Here is a 17,867-nt window from a genome sequence, read left to right on the forward strand (position 1 = left end):
GGAGGCCACGTGGCGCCAGGCGCCACGCCGCGCGGCTTCCCCCCGCCACCCGCCACACACAGCTCTCTGCCCCGCCGTCTTCGCTCCGCCTCCGGCTCGGCGCGGCCTGGCTCGGCGAGCGGCTGGCTTCCTTCGGGCCGCGTCCTCTCCGACGGCGGAGGAAGAGAGAAGGCGACGGAGCAGAAGTGTGTGTGTGGCGGGGGCAGAGGAGGAGCCGCGCGGCGTGGCGCCACGTGACCTCCCTCCCGGGCGTTCGGCCTCCCGCCCGCCATGCCGGGTGCGGGCGGACGAAGCCAGCGCCTGGCGCCATCTTTGAGGGCCTCCCTTCTCCCGCCCGGCCTTCCCGGGAGCCGGGAATGGCCGCCCAGTTGTGTCAGGGCGCGTGACGTCGCCGTGGCCGCCATCTTGGGTGAGGGCGCAGCGGCCCTTCCGCCCGAGTCGATACCTTTTAAAACAATTCCCATTATTTTATGGTTTGACTTGGTTTTAATGTGGGTTTTAGTTTATTGGAAGTAGCCGGACGCTGTGCTTCATTTCATTTTATCCTGTTTTTATTGTAAGATCGTCCCGAGACCTTAGTAGCTGGACGTTATTTAACAGCGTTATATAAATGAATATCTGCCTTTTTTCTGGGCACCTGTGCCTGAAGTAGCTGCCGGGGTGGAGGGGAGCACTTGTCCGATTACAGTAGCTAATTATTTATGTGTTGAGGATCCACCATATAAATGATGACCTTTCGTACGTAAAATATACTGTAGCCGTACGGTAATGAGGAAGCTTACTGGAGAGAACGGTCTCTGTGCCCAAAGTAACTATGGCTGCCTTGGCCTCGCTGTGCCCCAAAGATGGCTTCCTTTGCTTGAGGGCCCCTCTTGGGCGTTCAAAATATGGGTCGCCGGCGGAGTGCCTGATCTGCTGCTCATTTGTTTATGGTCTTGAAAAAGCGCTCCGCCCCTTGTCTCTCACAGGGCGTGGCCCGCGGGACGGGAGGGAGCCGGCGGCGGAGCGAGGGGCGGAGCGACGGGGGTCCTCGCGCCGCTCGGGCCGGGCACGGGCACGGGCAGCCCGCGCGGGGCGGAAGAGGTGGGGCCCCGATTGCTTGAGTGGCGTTTCCGGCCAGCGTCCCGCAGAGACGGCCCTGCGGCGGCGGCGCGGAGGGCATGCGGAGCGTGGGCGGCCTGCGGGGCCCTCTTGGAGCATGTGCAGAGCGCCTCGGCTCTGAGCAGCAGGAGGGGGTCCCTTGCCGGCGTGCTGCGTTTTCTTCAGCGCCGCTGAAAAAGAGTTCCTCTGAGTAAGTGCGGAGTGCGCCGTTTGAGAGTGCTGTTGGGCATGTGCAGAGTGCTTCTGCGAGAGCAGGGATGCCGGCGTTGGAGGGCTGCATGGGGCTTTGCCAAGTCGCCTTCCGCCGGGAGCTCGGCCACACGGAACGAGCGAGGGGCGTTTTCTGCGGGGGGCCTGGGCGTTTGCAGGGCGCCTTTCGCTGGAGGGCGAGCCCTTCGCCGGGGTGCTTTTGCGGGGACATTCCCGAGTTCCTCTGGTTTTGTGGCTTGTACAACATTCTCCGGAAATGTACGGAATGTTTTTACTCGGAGCCTAAGAAACTGAATTGGGGGTGGGCGTGCTGGGCTTTGGAACAGGGGCAGCAGCAGACGCGGCTGCTGCATTTATTAAAACTCTGCTGGCGGTTTGCCTTTATGGCATCCTTTGTAGCAGGTGCAGAGTCTGGCTGAATTACCTTGTGGCTTTCTAACGGGTGTGTGTGTGTGTGCGCGCGCACGTGCTTAATGAGTCTCCATAAGTTCTTTATTGCTGGTTTTTTAGAAGTTTGAGGGCTGCAGAGTTTTTGTACTTCGGGGGACATGTGGCAGGGGTTTGGAGCACCCTCCCCACCCAATTCTGAGGATCTTGCTGCAAAGAATACTTCCCCGTGTCCATAGCGGAGTATTTATTTTATTATGTATTTATTAAAACATTTCTATGCCGCCCCATTCGCCGAAGCCTCGGGGCGGCTCACAACAACTTTGTAGCCCTCTATTTTTTCAGAATCTGTTTTTTCTTTTATAAGGTGGAGTTTCTGCAAAGCGCCCTTTACAGCAGATTAACAGCTTTGGGGGGTGGGTTAAAAATAGATTCAGCTAGTCAAACCTTTTGGGAGAAAGTTCCACTAACAGTTCTGCCACTTCTTAAAAGTGTTGTGTTACTGTAAGCCCCCCCCCCCCGCCGGTGACAGGGTTTCTGAAAATAAATATAAGCAAACGCACAGGCTTTTATGGGCTATTGTTAATGTGCAGACTGGGTTGAAAAAGTATTATATGTTTATTTGAGGATTGGCTGTTGGCTTGTTTGCAAAGGCTTTGTTATGTTTTCATGAAAATAATCCTCTTTGGATACAACACTGCAGCATGAAAACGGTAGCGGGTGATCCCTCTGCCTGTGGTGGTTGGCTTATTTGGACCCCAGAGTTTGTGTTACTGGCAACAATTACATTGTAAAGACTCAGGGTTCGATTGTGTGGCTGGCCTTGTCAAGATGGTTTCTGCATTTTGACCTGAGCCTTAAGGTTTTCCTGCTGTGGAAGAAGTTGAAACATTCCCATAGTTCTCCATGTGTCAAATAAAGTGATCCATACGTGTCTTTCCAAAGGTTCTAGTGCAGCCACTCCTAAGCAGCTGCAGATGTGTCGGACTCCAACTCCCAGCATGCTCCAGCCAGCATATTTAACGAGTCGTCAGGGCAGTGAATAAACTGCATTTCTGGTGCTCATAACCTCAGACTGGGAGCAGCAAATCTGAAGCCCACATTCTGGGTTGTGGAGGGACAAAGAACAGAGTTTTAAACACACAACAGAACATGGGATTCTGTTGGGCCATACTCTGGTTTCTGCAATCCTAATAACTCGCAGTGTCTGTTTCAGAAGTTGGATAAAGCCACCCAGAGCTGCATCCCTGATTAAATGGATTTCAGGTGGCGATGACAGGCGCCCAGGAGTCCGTGACCTCAGGCCCTGGCTTGGGCCCACAGCGGCCCACTGCTTGCCTTTATGTGCTCATGGAACGCTCGGGACAAACCCTGGAGCTGCCCCCTTCAAAGGGGACGGGACCCTGCTGAGCTTGGCAGCCGAACTCCTCGAAGTGGAGAGCCCAGACTTGCTGGTCATGCGTATCAGGTTCCGCTTCTTAGTACTTGCTCCTTCTTACGGAATAGTCATTTCTCTTTTGCAGTTGGCAGAACTGAAGGGATGGAACCCCAGCAGAAGGGTACCCCGAAAGAATTGGTGTATTATATCTTTTGCCGCTCCAAGAATCATGCATGATACGCTTCTCCTCTGCTTACCCAGAACTTGAAGTGGTCATATGTGTGTGTTTATTTTATTTATTATTTATTTGTGTATTTGTAGGCTGCCTGTAACTGCCGAGACCTTCCTGGGTTCAGTAGTGCATTCATGAATAGCCTCTGTGCTTTGTGGTTAACGATGAGATGAAATGGAGCGTTTTCAACTGACAGAGTGTTGCAGAACTCACTTTCCAAGCTTATAAAAACCTTCTGAAAACATGGGCCCTCCTGTTGCTCTCCCCCCAGGTTATCCAGTTGCCGTACCATGTTTTAAACGGCCGACGTTTTGCCGAAAGGAGCCATGGTGTCGAAACGGGCCTTCATCTGCAGCCTGGGCTCCATCTACTTGTCCCTTCTCTTCGTGTTCCTGCTGATGGACGTCTATGCTCGGCCGGCCAACAACTCTGCCCTAAAAGAGAAGGCGGCCGACAACAAAGATGAGAATGAAATTCTGCCTCCAGACCACTTGAATGGAGTCAAGATGGAGATGGACGGGCACCTGAACAAGGAGTTCCACCAGGAGGTCTTTCTTGGGAAGGAGATGGAGGAGTTTGATGAGGACTCAGAGCCGCAGAAAAACAGGAGGAAGCTCATGGTGATATTCTCAAAGTGCGTGATGCCCTTTGCCCGTTCGTTTACGCTCCAGGGCGGCCGAGAGGGCGCTGGGGTGGGTTGGAGCAGAGCGCCGAGAGAGCGTGTGCTGTCTCACATTGGTCCTGATGGTTGAGGCTGCCCGGCTTGGTACTGTAATAACACACAGTCGGCAAGGGGTGGCAGGTAGATTGCGTTGGACTCGGAATCCTTTTTGGCATGGCCAACGGTTGGGGGATTGACCACTGCCAGCCCTTGGTTTCCACTGGCTGGCGGTGATTTTCCAGTTTCTACATCATGATTCTTTCCCAGACCTGCTGGGAGATTCCAGTCCTTGAACCTGCAACCTTCTGTATCCTAAAGATGTGCTGCAGTCACCTCCCAGGAAGGGTTAACTTTTTACCCCCCTATCCAGGCAGTCTCCAGAATTCCTCTTTTCCACTGTGGGGATAATAGCATCTGTTAGGGGTGTATCTTGTGTCTCAGAAAATTGTGTGCGTCGGTTAACTATTCTAGTCTAGCTGGAATACAGACACAGAGGGAGGACTGTTAATAAAATTAAAACAGGGCGCGCCAGTCTTTGTACCAGCCTGTACATAAAAGTGGGTAAACAGCCCCGATTGTGGTGGAGAGGTGACTGAGGAGCGTGGCCTATCCTCCTTGCAGCTGCATCTTGCCTGGGAATCAGCAGCCCCACGTTTCTGATGCTGCCAGATCGGTAACCACCCCTCAGAAGCTTTGTCGGCAAATTAAAAGGTTTATTATTAAGTGCATAGCAGATAAGCGGCTGGCACTAATGAAATCGGAAAGCTGATCAGTGAGCTCGAAGGCCGATTAGTGGCTTGCGTCATCTGCGGGGCCCAGGCCCTCTCGCCGTGCGGAGCAGGGCTGCCGCTCCCGTCCTGACCTCGCAGACGATCGTGGCAGAGGGCAAGCCCTGATGTCTGATCTCTGCCACTAAAGGCAGAGATCAAGCATGTGATCAGGAACGGCTCTGGAGATGGCAGAAGCCTTTCAAAAGGGATGCACTGCAATGCTCGAGCAGAGGAGCAGCGGGGCTTCCCTTCCCTTCCCTTCGCGAGTGAGCGAGGAGTGGAGCAGGTCCGCCTTCGTGGGGAAGCGTGTTCCTCAAACATCATTCCTGATTTTCCAAGCAGTGTCTTCTGCCAAAGAAATGGAACATTTTGCTTTCTCTCCTTCGTCTGCCAGTATAACCCTTCGCCCTCACCAGAGGAAAAAGGTCAGGATATAAATGCAGTGCAGTAATAGTCATAATAGTCTAGCAGGCATGAAAGGAAAGGAAGATGGGAGGGTAGAGGAGAAAAAGGCGATTTAGATTCTTGCAAAGTTCGGCAGGTCATGGCGTGGGCATTTATTAATGGCCTATCTCGCCTTAAAGCACGAGTCCTGCCATGAAGCTGGGTTATTCCTCAGTGCTCTCCTGCATTTGCTAGCTAAGACTGGTTTGAGTCGCACTTTCCAAAGCGACCACGTGGCTGACCCCGGTTTTCCCCTCTGTTCCCTGTGGACCCACGTGGACGGAGGCCAGGCCACTCGGAGCGCTGCGAGCTGAGCACTTTCTCGTGCTGGTCCCCACAGGGTCGACATCAACAGGGACAAAAAGATCAGTGCGAAGGAGATGCAGCGCTGGATCATGGAGAAGACGGAGGAGCACTTCCAGGAGGCGGTGGAGGAGAACAAGATGCACTTCCGGGCCGTGGACCCCGATGGGGACGGTAGGCTTGGCAGCCTCGGCCACCAGAGCGCACGCTGAGCAGGTTGTGGGCCGCCCCACGGCTGCGGGAGCAGGGGGGAGGCAGGCTGGCGACCTGGGCGCCCTCGCTTCGTCGCCTTCCTTGGAAGAGCTGGAAGGGCGTCGGGGGGATTTGGGAGACGATCAGCAGGGATCCAGGAAGGCTGGCTTGGCTTGTTGCTGGTTAGCCCCTCCCCAGTCCTCTGGGTGAGGAAACTCATCCGGCTGAGGTGTGGGGCTGAGAGGGCCTGGGTCCCCCAGATGGCTGGGCTGCAGCTGCCGGATCCCCCGGGCTGCATGGCGTCAGGCCCACATGTCTGAAAAGGGCAGGCTGGGGAAGACGGTCGAGAGGAAGAAACCGGGAGCTCTTGGCTGTTGCTGTGGGTGGCGAGAGAGGCCCCCGCCCATCCTCTCTGTGCTGTGCTCCAGCATGCTGTTCACGCACGTCCCAGCCAGCTCCCCGCAGGACACCCGCCAGTCTTTCATAGCAATCCTGCTCTTGCGCAGCTTTGCCTCCGACCTGGGCCATCCTGCCTCCCCAAAGGCTTAGTTCCCGGCAGAAAGGGAAAGCGGCAAATCCCATCAAGAGGATCAGGCAGCAGCTGATGAGAGAGGTCTCCGCTGGAGCCCCCGGAGAGCCACTGCCGACCAGCCTGGTTTCACCAACGGCCCGACCTGGTCTATGGCAGCGCTCTGTTTTTCCTGCAAGTGCATGGAGAAAAACGGCCACAGAATGCGGCCCCTGGCTGTTTTCTGGGACTGGGCAGCGGGCATTCTGGTGTTCCCTGGGAGACCTTCTGTAGCATCACGGTAAAGGGATAGTTCGATTCAAAACCCAACTGCGGCGTGTGCTCCCTGCCTTGGCGGAAGCATCAGTCTTTTTGGGAGGCCTTGATCCCTCCCAGGTGTGCACCTGACCTGCATGAGCTGCGGACGTCTTCACCTCCCGAGCCCCTTCCTTTCTTTCCAGGTCACGTGTCCTGGGATGAGTATAAGATCAAGTTCTTGGCAAGTAAAGGGCTGAATGAAAAGGAAGTTGCCGAAAAAATCAAGAATAACGAGGAGTTAAAGATTGATGAGGAAAGTAAGTGGCTGCGGGAGGCTCTTCTCTCGCTCTCTCTCTGACTTCTGCTGGTTAATTAGCTAGGTTTCCACCTGGATGTAATGGACGTCACACTTCATTCTGTCCTGCTCATCCTCCAGAGCCGCACCCCTTCAGAGCTCTGAAAGTGAAGGCCGCGCTTGGGCCGCAAGAGGTTCCGCCCCACACTCTTGCCATGACACCTTGCACCATGGTTTGGGCTCCAGACTGGGGTCTGTGCAAACCACGGTCCACTGTCACCACCTAAGGGAGCAGTGAGCATCTGGCAAAAATTCATTTATTTCTTTAAAACTTTTGTATGCTGTCCCTTATGCATGGCCTCTCAGAACGGCTTACAATCCTTAAAATCAAAATACAGTAGAACAACCATATCTATAAATAAATAACATAATCCCGGTAAAAATGTTAAAGCGTTAATATACTGATTTTTAAAATAAGTGAATAAAAAGGTTTTGACTTGGCGCCGAAAAGAATATAAACTCAGAGTCAGAAGGGGTCTCTGGGTCATCTAGTCTGACCCTTGGCTCCAGCCGGCTCTGCTCATGACATGCCTACCATGTGCCTGCCATTTCAGTATAAGCTATCCTGTATCTCTTGCAGTTGCCTTCCCTTCCCTTCCGAAGCTCTTGTTGTTGTTGTATTTCTAGAACACCCATAGCTGAAGCATTCTGGGTGGTTCACGTTTTAAGTCGCCCTTCCAGCTTTCAACCAGCCTGGACCCTGCTTAGCTTCCAAGATGAGGCAGGATCAGGCACTTCAGGCTCTGCTCGATTTGGAAAACGTCCGCCATTTTTGCTGTTCAACTTGGTAGTTGCAGGGAAAAAATCCAGGACTCCGTTGCACCTCTGCTTGCAGACGTTTTCAGCTACCCTTTGGGCCTGAGGGTTCGCGCAGTGTCGACTGCACGCTTGTGCATCTCTTTACAACCCAAAGGGCTAGAAACTTGATTTTTTTTTTTTAAAAAAAACCCCTACTCAAGGCACTCTGGAATCTGAATTCTGCACTCTGTATCTCCAATTCTTGTTTTTGCTTTTGTTCCACACTGGAAGGGTCACAGAACACCCACCGAGAACGACCTTTGCTTGCAGTGAGGCAAAGCTGCGCCACCAAGTGCGTCCCTGCCGAATAGAAGTAGGGCACTTGGAAGAAACGGTCGCACTTTGACGATGAATATGGCAATTCACTCTGCATGCCAGAGCGCAGATCAAAACAAACTCGTACAGGGGAAAGCTTCGGCAGAGCTGGGACAGGCTCCAGAGTTTCCGCACGCACCAGCTTGCTCGTCTGTTGTTCCATCCAATCTGAAATGAGTCAGTCAATATTTATTTCGTAAAGACTTGAGTCTCATCCATATGCATTTTGTGTGCACTGCCGGAATCGCTCTGTCTAGCAGAACGTGCCATACGGGGCAGGGAAGCCCATCTGGCACTCTGCTGTTGCTCCAGCTTCCCCTTCCATATTGTGCTCCCTGTTGCTCAGTCGTAGGCACCTCTCAGAAGCAAGATGCTGCTGGAGATCCTTCCTTCCCCTTCCGTCTGTCCGTCCTTCCGTTACTGCTTTTGTATGCCGTCCTATTATACAAAAATCTCAGGACAGCGTACAATATTTAAAAGAACAATCAAAACAGCAATTTCTAATAAATAATTGAAACAGAACAAAACAATAAAAACAAACAGAGCAACTGAAGGTTAAAAGTTGTTAAATTTTAAAATACAGCTTAAATAAAAAGGTTTTGGCCTGGCGCCAAAAAGAGTATAAACTTGGTGCCTGGCATGCCTCTCTGGCCTTTCTCTGCCTCCACCGCCATTCCACAAACCAAACCTGCTTCCACATTTTAATCTTGCCTCTTTGGCAAGCTCGTAAAACACTGAGATAATTTGGACTTTGCAGGAAACTAGTTCCCCAGCATGTACAGAATGCTGGATGACTCGCTGGGATTTGTCTACTATCAGGTAGATGCCAGATTGGAGATAATTTTCAAAGTTGGATGCAAGCGAACCGGGGTTGTTTGTGCAAATGCAGGAAGAGTGCTTTACAAAATTCAGAATGCAAAAAGTCCTTCATCCTCTCCTCTAACGTTAACAGTACAGCACCCTCCTCCTTCCCTTGAAACTGATCTTTCTATCCCCTCCCTGATTTGTAGCGCAGGAAGTCCTGGATAACTTGAAAGACCGCTGGTATCAGGCCGACAATCCGCCTGCCGACCTCTTGCTGAACGAGGAAGAATTCCTATCGTTCCTTCATCCCGAGCACAGCAGAGGAATGCTGAAGTTTATGGTGAAGGAAATCGTCCGAGATCTGGGTGGGCCTCTTAGTTTGTACATTGCACAGTAGCATTAACTCTTAAATGTTGTTGGGTTCTAGCAGAATGCGTTTATTTTCTTATCTTGATGATTTAATTTGATTAGTACCGTGTTTTTCTTATTTTTTTAACTCACTGTATTTTTGTGTGGCATTTATTGGCTGGTCAACGACCCAGCAAAGAATTACCTGTTACCCTTGCAGGGCTCTGCACGGCCAGGAGGTGGTGCTGTTGTGCCTTGCCTGGCCGTTCTGCTTCCTTCTGCCCCTGGGTGTCCTCCTCTCACCTCCGCCTGCCTCAGCCCTTGCCAGAATGCCGGTCACAAAACCCTGAACGACCCGTGCAGGCTTAAAGGGACTCTTGCAAAAGGCGGCTCCCTCCGCCCTTCTTTCTTAGCTTGCAATTTAGCTTAATTGCCCCTTTTCTCCTAGTAGCTCCTTATCCCTCTTCTTCCCCCGCTCCCCGAAACCCCTGAGATTTAACTGGATAATGACCCTCTCACGAGGGGACTCGAACTGGCGCTTCCCCCCTCTGTCTCCCACTGGGTGCCCACTGGTGCGCACTTCTCCCACTGGGATAAATGTTTCAGATTATCACCAATATTTACGATGTATTTTCTGTCTCACCTTTCCCCCCCTTGCAAAGCACCTGGGGTACCGTGACAAGGTCGCCTGCTCTCCGTTGAGCTTCCCAGCCATCCCATGTGGTGGCTGAGGCTGAGCCTGAAGCCGCCTGGGGCTTCCTGGCTGGCTGGGGACCTAGAAGCCCACTCCCTGAGCCCCAGCCCAGCCTCCGGCCGCCACAGCGCCGGATCATTGGCTCTCGCCCCCTCCCCTTGTGGGGTAAGAGGAGCGAAGCCAAGGATATGTCAAGGGGGTCTAAGAGTGAGGCACCCCCTGCCTGCACTACTGACTCTTCACTTCCTTGGAGATTCAGTGGGGTTTGCCCCCTTTCCTTTTGGACCTGGTTACCCCTGGAATAGTGGCTGTGCTGTCGGGCTTCTTGCCCCTTGTGGCTGCCCCCCCCCCCGGGCGTTGCTCCGCCACGATGCAGAGTTGCTCAGAGGCCCTTGGGGGAATGCTGGTGGCGGCAGCCAGGCCGGGGGGCTGCCCGTTATTGGCTCTTGTATCCCTGAAAGGTGAAGGGGCAGCGATGGAGCTTCTGTTTGCCTCTGAGCCCCCCTCCCCACAATTAAACCTGAACCGCCAAATTGTTTTCAGCTCTTCCCGGCTGTGCCGTCACCGCCGTCACCTTCCCAGCTGCATTGTGGAAACCGAACTCTGAAAACAGGATGTCCCTTGGCGACGGTGTCTGATCGAGCTGGAGCCGAGCAGAGGGGAAAGCAAAGATGACTCATGTTTAGCGTGGGGCCTTTTCCTCTTTCTCTTCTCTGATACGCAACGTTTCCACTCCGCAGATCAGGATGGCGATAAGAAGTTGACTCTTTCTGAGTTCATCTCGCTGCCCGTGGGCACCGTTGAGAACCAGCAGGCCCAGGATATCGACGATGACTGGGTGAAAGATCGAAAGAAGGAGTTTGAAGAAGTAATTGATGGGGATCACGACGGCATCGTCACCATGGAGGAGTTGGAGGTTGGTTGGGCCTGTTTCCGCCTCGCTCTGCAGCCAGCGGGCTCCGAGCCACTCGGCGCCGTTAAAACCGTAACACTCAGTGTGCTGAAACAGAACCAAAACTTCTCGGCAGTGGCACCATTTAAAATCAGGAACAGAATTAAAAGCAAAGCTTTGGGACTCAGTAGCCTGGGGAAACGGGCCCTTCCCTGGGGCTGGTAAGAGCTGACTTCCCCCCAGGCACGCTTGGTCACGTGGCACAGGGTTTGTGGAATGAGCTGCAACAGAAGAGACCTGGCGAGCAGTCCACCCACTGAAGGAGGACAGCTGAGGTTGGTTGTAGGTCTAGGCAGGTAGATGGGGGATGAACCTTCAGCTGAGCTGGCCGCAAGGACTTCAGATATTAGCGTGAGCTGCTGGAATTGGGCCTGGCCAAGACCGGGCAGCCAGCAATAAGAAGCTTCCTTCCAGAGTGCCCGGAGGTGCCTGGCATCCACCCATCCAAGACCTAGCCCAGGGAGAGCCGTTAGGGTCTGGGGTCTTCAGGAGAGGCCCCCTTTAAGCAGCCGGCCCTGTTCCCCCTCTTGAGGAAGGTCCAGCCTCCACACCCGGCCTGATGCCCCTTCCCATGTCAGAGGGGACAAGCCCTGGGGTTGGTCCAGCTTGGCCAACACCTGCGCGGCCTTGAGGCTCATCGCCGAAGCGCAGCCCACGGAAGTGAGCTGGGCGGGTCTCTGGGCGCCTCTGCCGGGGGGCCGCACTGAGTGGGGTGCCCCATCTGTGACAGTTTGGAGCGACTTATTGGAGCATGTGTCCCGCAGCCCCTCTCTCTGGCTCCGATTGTAGTGGGCCGTGGAAACCCAGAAAAGCTGCTCTGGCTTTGGGCTTGGGAGGACCAGCTGGGAACTTCATGAGCGCGCACTCCCCCAGCATACTACTCAAACGAGAACCTGATTTATGCGCACCGTGTATCTTGATTAAAATCCCCTGCAAAGCACATCATTTTCCACTGTTTTGCCCAGGCCTGCGCGCTCTCAATCTCTCTGCGCCCCCCAAGGGCCGAGGCAAGCGGAGTCGCCCCTCTCGGAACAAGCCGGCCATTTGCCCCACAGTGCAGGTTCTTGTCTGGAAAGAAGCCCAGGGAGAAATGGACTCCGTTTTCTGATTTCCTGCTCCTGGCTGAGGGTTTTATCAAGCCAGGTGATCAGTCTTCCTGTGAGCATCTCTGCTTCCTGAGGAGCTGTGCAGCGTAAACATCTTGATTAGGCGTGTGTTCTGCCTTCAACTTGAGTCCTTTCTTCTGTCGAACCCAAAGCAGCAAAACAAAACGACATCGTGACATGCAGTTAGATATTTCAGCTATGCTTTGAAAGAATTTGGGGCTTGTATTTTTTTTAAAAGCTGAAGTGTGTGAGATGATCTCTCTCTCCGTCCGTCCGTCCGTCCGTCCCCTTCCACCCAATGGGGGGGCGGTTCTTGGAGAATCCAGCGTGGGAAGGTCACAGGAAGCGCATCCCTTCAAACTCGCTGTTGCTCACTTGCACCCATTTATCTGACTGACAAGTTGCCCGTTAGCCGCCCCACATAAATACCATGTTGATGAGGTGTAGAACTAACCCCCCCCCCTTTTTGGCAACTCTTATAGATCTGGGAACGGGAGAAAGATTTTGGTAGCAAGTGTTCCCCTCACCAGAAAGACGTTCTGATAGATGGCCACCAGTTAGCAAGAATACTTCGATGTATGCTTGTTTTTCCTAGATTTTCTTGCTCAGAACTAGAAACATAGGCCTTAACAAGGGAAAAAAAATTGTGAAAATCTTGGAGCTCAAGCAGTTGCTTGGTAACCATCCTTCATATGGGGAAAGAAGTTTCAGTGAGGGTTTCCCTTTTAAAATGCAGCCCAAAAAGATGTTAACTGGGAGAAAAGACAAGGCGAAGGCAGCGGAAAGCAGCAACTGCAAATAAAGGCCAGTGCCAAGCCACTGCAGCTGATTAGAATCATGGGTTTCAGAGCATATGCAGAGTTCATGGCAAAGAAGCTGGCATCAGCGAGAGTGTTGTGATGTCGCCTGTCGGAGGGCTGTGCCGCGGCGGCAGGTGTGGCGTGGATAAGCAAGCCGTTCTGGGAAAGCTGAGTGGGTCCTCAGCAGAAGTGACTGATCCTTTTCCCAGTGGTGCAGTGGCTTCCCTCTCCCACTTTGCTGGTCATTTGCTGGCTAGAGAAACCTGTGCAGTGGTTGGATCCACCTGTGTAGCAGCCTTGCACCCGAATCGTGAAAGCGCTGGCCGGTTCGCATGGGAAAAGCCTGCCGTTTGATACCGTTAGGCCTGGGGAAGAAAAAGCAAGGTCTGGCTGCTTTGAGCAGCCTTCTTTTTGTGGTGTCGACGCAGATGCTCTAGGGGGCCCTGCTGAATTTCTGGGCATTTCTCTCGGGGGTTTCCAGAAGCAGAGAGGCTGTGTCTTGGGGTTTTCATATCTCCAACCACACTCGTCTGGGTTATTCTGCTGACATACTTTTCTGGTTAACCTGAATCAGCTCCCCGCTGGCTCACTTCCCAGGTGGGTCGCCGAGATCTCCAGAGCGCAGCATGCCAGAAGCGGAATGAATTTTATCTAGCTTTGTTGGATCGCTTTTATTTCTAACAAACCAAGCACTGAGATTTCATCCGACGAAGTATTCTATGCTCTCAGAGTCTTCCATGGGCTTCCTCTCCTTAAACCGTACACAGTCCTAAAAGGGAGGCCAGCATTTTACCTCCCGTATTTCCGTCAAGGCGCAGAATATGGCTTTATCCATGAGGGTTTTCTGGTTCACGGCTGGGTTGACCGACAAGAACACTCCCTTCTCACGCCGACGTTGCCGAAATCCTCACTGGAGTCGAATGAATTTGCATGTCCCAGAATCTGACCAGCGGATTCCACAACAGACCGGTTTTTCTTGAATTGCGCTGATTCCGCCAACTTGTAGACTTACCTTCCCATTTATGCATATTTAGAAGAATTGAGCACGGATTGAAAAATCAGCATTTCCCCATAAAATAAAGTGTCTGAAATCATCTTGATGCTTTACTCTCTGAGCTCCATTCAGCAGCAGGTCTTTGCCCGGGGGGCCCTGTCTCTCCAAAACCCAAGGTAGTTGGCACCAGGCCGTGTCTTCCAGGAAAAAGGTTAAAGATTTATTCTCATTTTGGCAGCTAAAATGAGGATGCTGCAGTAGATCAAACAGATTTCGTGGAAGGGAACTGAAAGTACCTTGTGGATTTGATTTTTTTTTTTTTGGTAAGCCATCCAGAGACTTTATTTTTTTATAATAACTTTTATTCAAAATAACCCTAAAATGAAGAAAAACAAAAAACACATCAGAAACATCGGGCCTGCTGGGTTAGCCCCCACATTTTTTTCCATTTATGATGACTTAGAAACAGATTTAAATATATGCGAGTCCCATTTCTCTAGCCAGTAATAGAAAGAGTCCCAAGTTTGATAGAAATCAGTATCTTCCTTCTCCTTCAATGACAAAGTCAATCTACCATCCAGAGACTTTTTAGTATTGGACGGCATATAAAAACTTGAAATAAACAAACTAGTCGTTTCGGCCTGCTTGTACAAGGAGCCTGGGAAGATGGCGGCCCTTTGGCTAACCATTCTTTTTCTCTTCCCCCCAGGAATACATGGACCCCATGAACGAATACAACGCCTTGAACGAAGCGAAGCAGATGATTGCTGTGGCCGACGAGAATCAGGACCACCACCTGCAGCCCGAGGAGATCTTGAAATACAGCGAGTATTTCACGGGCAGCAAGCTCATGGACTACGCCCGGAACGTCCACGAGGAATTTTGAGTCCTCGGACCGAGGCGCTCGACACACCTCCTTGCTTTCTACAAATGAGAAATGAAAGTAACCCTTTGCTGCTATTTCTGTGTTCTGCGTGTATACCATGTGATGTTCTAGACAGTGTTTCCTCCAGAGAAAGCCGTCCACATATATTGAAGAAGAGGCTGCCCGTCTCTCCCCTTGAGAGGAGAAGGCGCCCTCAAGTCTTCAGGGTAGGATCTGGAAAGGTTCCTGCTTTTGTTATAATCTGGCCATTTCTCCTCCTCGGAGTTCAGTTGCTCCCTTTGAAGCTCTGCTCTTCTCTCTCTCTCTCTATCTCGCGCGCGCGCTTGACTTCTGGAAGTCCTGTCGAACATGCGAGGACCACTTTCCTGCCACTTGTGTCCTCAAAATCACAGTGATCTGTTCGAATTATGGGTGTGAGGGAGCAGCGTGGCAGGAGACCTGGCGGTCCCGCGAGGAAGGCTGTGTCCCCATGGGATGGTGGGGAAGGTCCCACGAGAGGAACGCTAGACAGATGGTCTGAAAGGGGGTTGACTGGGTTGCTTTGTTCCGAGACTTCTGCATCGTGCTCCCTCCCTTGCGTTCCCATCCAGGCCACCTGATTTTCCTCCACGCCTCTTTCTCCCGTGTGTGTTTCAAAAGCAGAGCAGCCTGCAGAAAACTGGCTGGCCCCGTCGGTGGTGTTCTAGCGCGAGGACTGCCAGCTGCTTTGACCCGTGTGACTCGCGCTCCCCGTTCGAAAACGAGTCCCTCATCAACACGTTCCTGCGTCTTTGACAAAATTAATTCACGCGTCTTTTTTCACGGCACCCGATGGGGCGCCGCAAGCACTACAAGGCCCATGATGCTTCTCCCACAAGCACACAAGTCGCGTCAGTATTCGTGGATGTCCCCGGTGCGGCGGCCGTGAACGTCCACTTCGAACTTGATCGGCTGGAGCGGCTCGATGCACTCCAGCAGTGTATTCTGGCTTGTGCCACAGTCTTGGCTTCTTGTGTGCTCCCCCCAGAAGCCTTTTCACAGCGCGGAGAGCAAAGGACCCACCGCCATCCTTCCGTGGAGAAATCTCGTGTGCTACCTCGGGTTGGCGTCTCTGATTTCAGCTGGAAGGGCGGTCTGGATCGGCAGAATTATTGAGCGCAGTCAGGTAGACCACCTGAGCTTTTCCTGGCCTGCAGCATTTCAGCCTGCCTGTATTAATGTGCCTGGAAAGGGGAGCTGGCGTCTTCCAGTCGCCCCCACCCACCACCCTGTGTGAGCCAAATACTGTTGCAGGAGCTCACAACTTGACTGTTCCACGGATGTAAGAGTGGGTTCTCCCTCCGACCTGACCTTTATTTCTGCCACGGCCCGTTTCCCCCCATCTCAGGACGCTCGCCCTAGGACACGCTCGGTGGGGATAAAAACGTTCTGCGTGAGGCCTAACAGTGTTTCCAGGCCCTGAAAGAAAGAATGGCTGGGATTTCAAAGCGTGGCCATCGTAAGGCAGAGTTGCCGGCCGTTTTTCAGCCGAGGGCCTCATTCCCAGGAGCTGCATCCCAGCGGTGATGTTGCTCCGTTGCAAGGTGGAGGCGTTTTGGTCGAGCTTGACGGAAAGGTTGCTCAGGAGAGAATGGGGAGTGCGCTTCTCCGTCTCTCCGACAGGCTCATTGCGAGACTTTTTCGAAGGCAGATAGTTTCTCCTGACTCGAAGTGGTACAGCCCTGCGGAAGTTGGATTGTGCCCTGCTGATTTGTGTGAAAAAGGATGTACCTTGGAAGACATTGGGCCAAATCTCCTTGCCTCTCTCTGCCAGCAGAATGATGCATATAAGTTTCTGCGCCTCCAGCTTGCCTTCTCAATATTTTAACATTCAGCCTCACAAGGAGTAGACTGTAACACCTTTTATCGCTTTGGCTACTTTTTGCACTCGGACTGTGCTCAGACAGCGCTCTGTAGCCTTAAAGATGCCCCCCTCACTCATGTTATTGCTGGCTGGGGCCACTGATACTTTAATTTCATTTAAATGGATTTATTCTGCTCTTGCCCTCCCGACAAAAGCAATGGCCTGTTCTTCTGAAATTGCAGCTTAAGGTGTCTGATTGAATTTTATCCCCTTAATATAATGTAAATACATATTCTTGTGTGTATTCTGTTTTTTCCTTCTTAAAATTTAAAGGCTTTGTGCGTAGAAGGGGGGGCGGCTTTTGACCTCGGGTGCAAGTGGGTAGAAGTTGGCAGCTTCGTGCTAGCGTGCTTTTCCAGGCGCAGGAGGTTTCCGTGTCTGTTCCTCCTATCTTCAGTTAGAAGGATATGACGAGAAGGATCTCCCGGCTGCTCAGTGTGGATAATAGGTGAGGTGAGGTGAGGTAGGGTAAAGGCCCCCCCCCCCACCATATGGATCCCAGGGCATGGGAGACGTGCAGATGGATTTCTATAAAATACCTACACATTTCTAGCAATTAACTGCTTGGTGCTTGTGTCTGAATGACACCCACTCATCTCTCAGAAGCGTCATAGGATTCTCAGTCCGTTGCAGTGCCCATTCCGGTGTAAAGATCACTCTCTCAGCTAGTAAAAGGGTGCAGAGAGTCTGTTTCCCTTTCCATTGGTCGGCTTCCACGGAGCAGGTAAATGCAAGACCACGCACATGAGTAACTATGGAAGGCTGTCCCAGTACAAAATTTAGCACGGGAATAACCTCCTCGCCCAGAAATGAGGGCGCGCTGCCAAAGCACGCGTTCAAAAGAAGCATTCGCTGGAACTCGCCTCCAGCAATTTGCCGGGCTGGCAACGCAGTGTTGAGGAATCGAAAGCTTGCCGAACAAGGTGTGCTCACGCAGGCATAGAAGTGGCAAATGGGTGTTTTGGGGTGGCGCCTTGATGAGTTTCTCAAATTCCCAAACGGGTCCAGAATTCAGGGATCCCCGAAGAGGAGCAAAGTTGGTGAATGCAGGTACTCCACGTGCTTAATTTTGTGTATAAGGACATAGATTTAAGGATGCGACGAGCGGAGCATCCAGTGTGAATTGGATTCTCTTACTTCCCCTGGTTTCAGCTGCCCCAGTGATCCTCACCGTGAATTCTTTGAAATTAGCCTTGTCATGCGAAGGGGGACTAACTTAAGTCCCTTCTCAAGAGAGGTAAGTTCCAACTTTGTCCCTGAAGCATTGGAGACTCCGGACTTCAATGCCACTAACTTTCTTCAGGTAATTGTGGTAAGCAGCACCTTTGTCCTCTGTCGGTGAATTTTCTGCAGTCCTCAAAAGCAAACCTGTTATACCACTGTGCCAGGTGTTTTATACTGCGTAGTACCGAAAGAGTGGTTCTAGTCTTGTGGTGGGAAAGGGTTGCGCTTCTCTGGCCGGAGCGCCGAATTGTTTGCAGACGGCTTT

General features: G+C 52.3%; 1 protein-coding gene across 1 annotated transcript; it reads left to right on the forward strand.

Annotated features, from left to right (window-relative positions):
- The first annotated feature begins 1,158 nt into the window (after positions 1-1,158).
- On the forward strand, positions 1,159-16,610 carry SDF4 (stromal cell derived factor 4). The gene is made up of 7 exons (XM_044445437.1): positions 1,159-1,291; positions 3,580-3,942; positions 5,524-5,660; positions 6,648-6,761; positions 8,923-9,081; positions 10,499-10,674; positions 14,320-16,610. The coding sequence occupies exons 2-7, from the start codon at positions 3,635-3,637 to the stop codon at positions 14,494-14,496; spliced, it is 1,071 nt and encodes a 356-aa protein (XP_044301372.1). The 5' UTR covers positions 1,159-1,291; positions 3,580-3,634; the 3' UTR covers positions 14,497-16,610.
- The last annotated feature ends 1,257 nt before the right edge of the window (positions 16,611-17,867 follow it).

Source organism: Varanus komodoensis, unplaced genomic scaffold, assembly GCF_004798865.1.
Source record: "Varanus komodoensis strain SLA01 unplaced genomic scaffold, ASM479886v1 scaffold48, whole genome shotgun sequence".
In the NCBI taxonomy this organism is placed as follows: domain Eukaryota; kingdom Metazoa; phylum Chordata; class Lepidosauria; order Squamata; family Varanidae; genus Varanus; species Varanus komodoensis.

Excerpts from the sequence above, each read along its gene's own strand:
- SDF4 (XM_044445437.1), top strand. The coding sequence starts at position 3,635 with ATGGTGTCGAAACGGGCCTTCATCTGCAGCCTGGGCTCCATCTACTTG. Across the intron at positions 3,943-5,523 it reads CTCATGGTGATATTCTCAAA|GGTCGACATCAACAGGGACA; the intron begins GTGCGTGATGCC and ends TGGTCCCCACAG. Across the intron at positions 5,661-6,647 it reads CGTGGACCCCGATGGGGACG|GTCACGTGTCCTGGGATGAG; the intron begins GTAGGCTTGGCA and ends CTTTCTTTCCAG.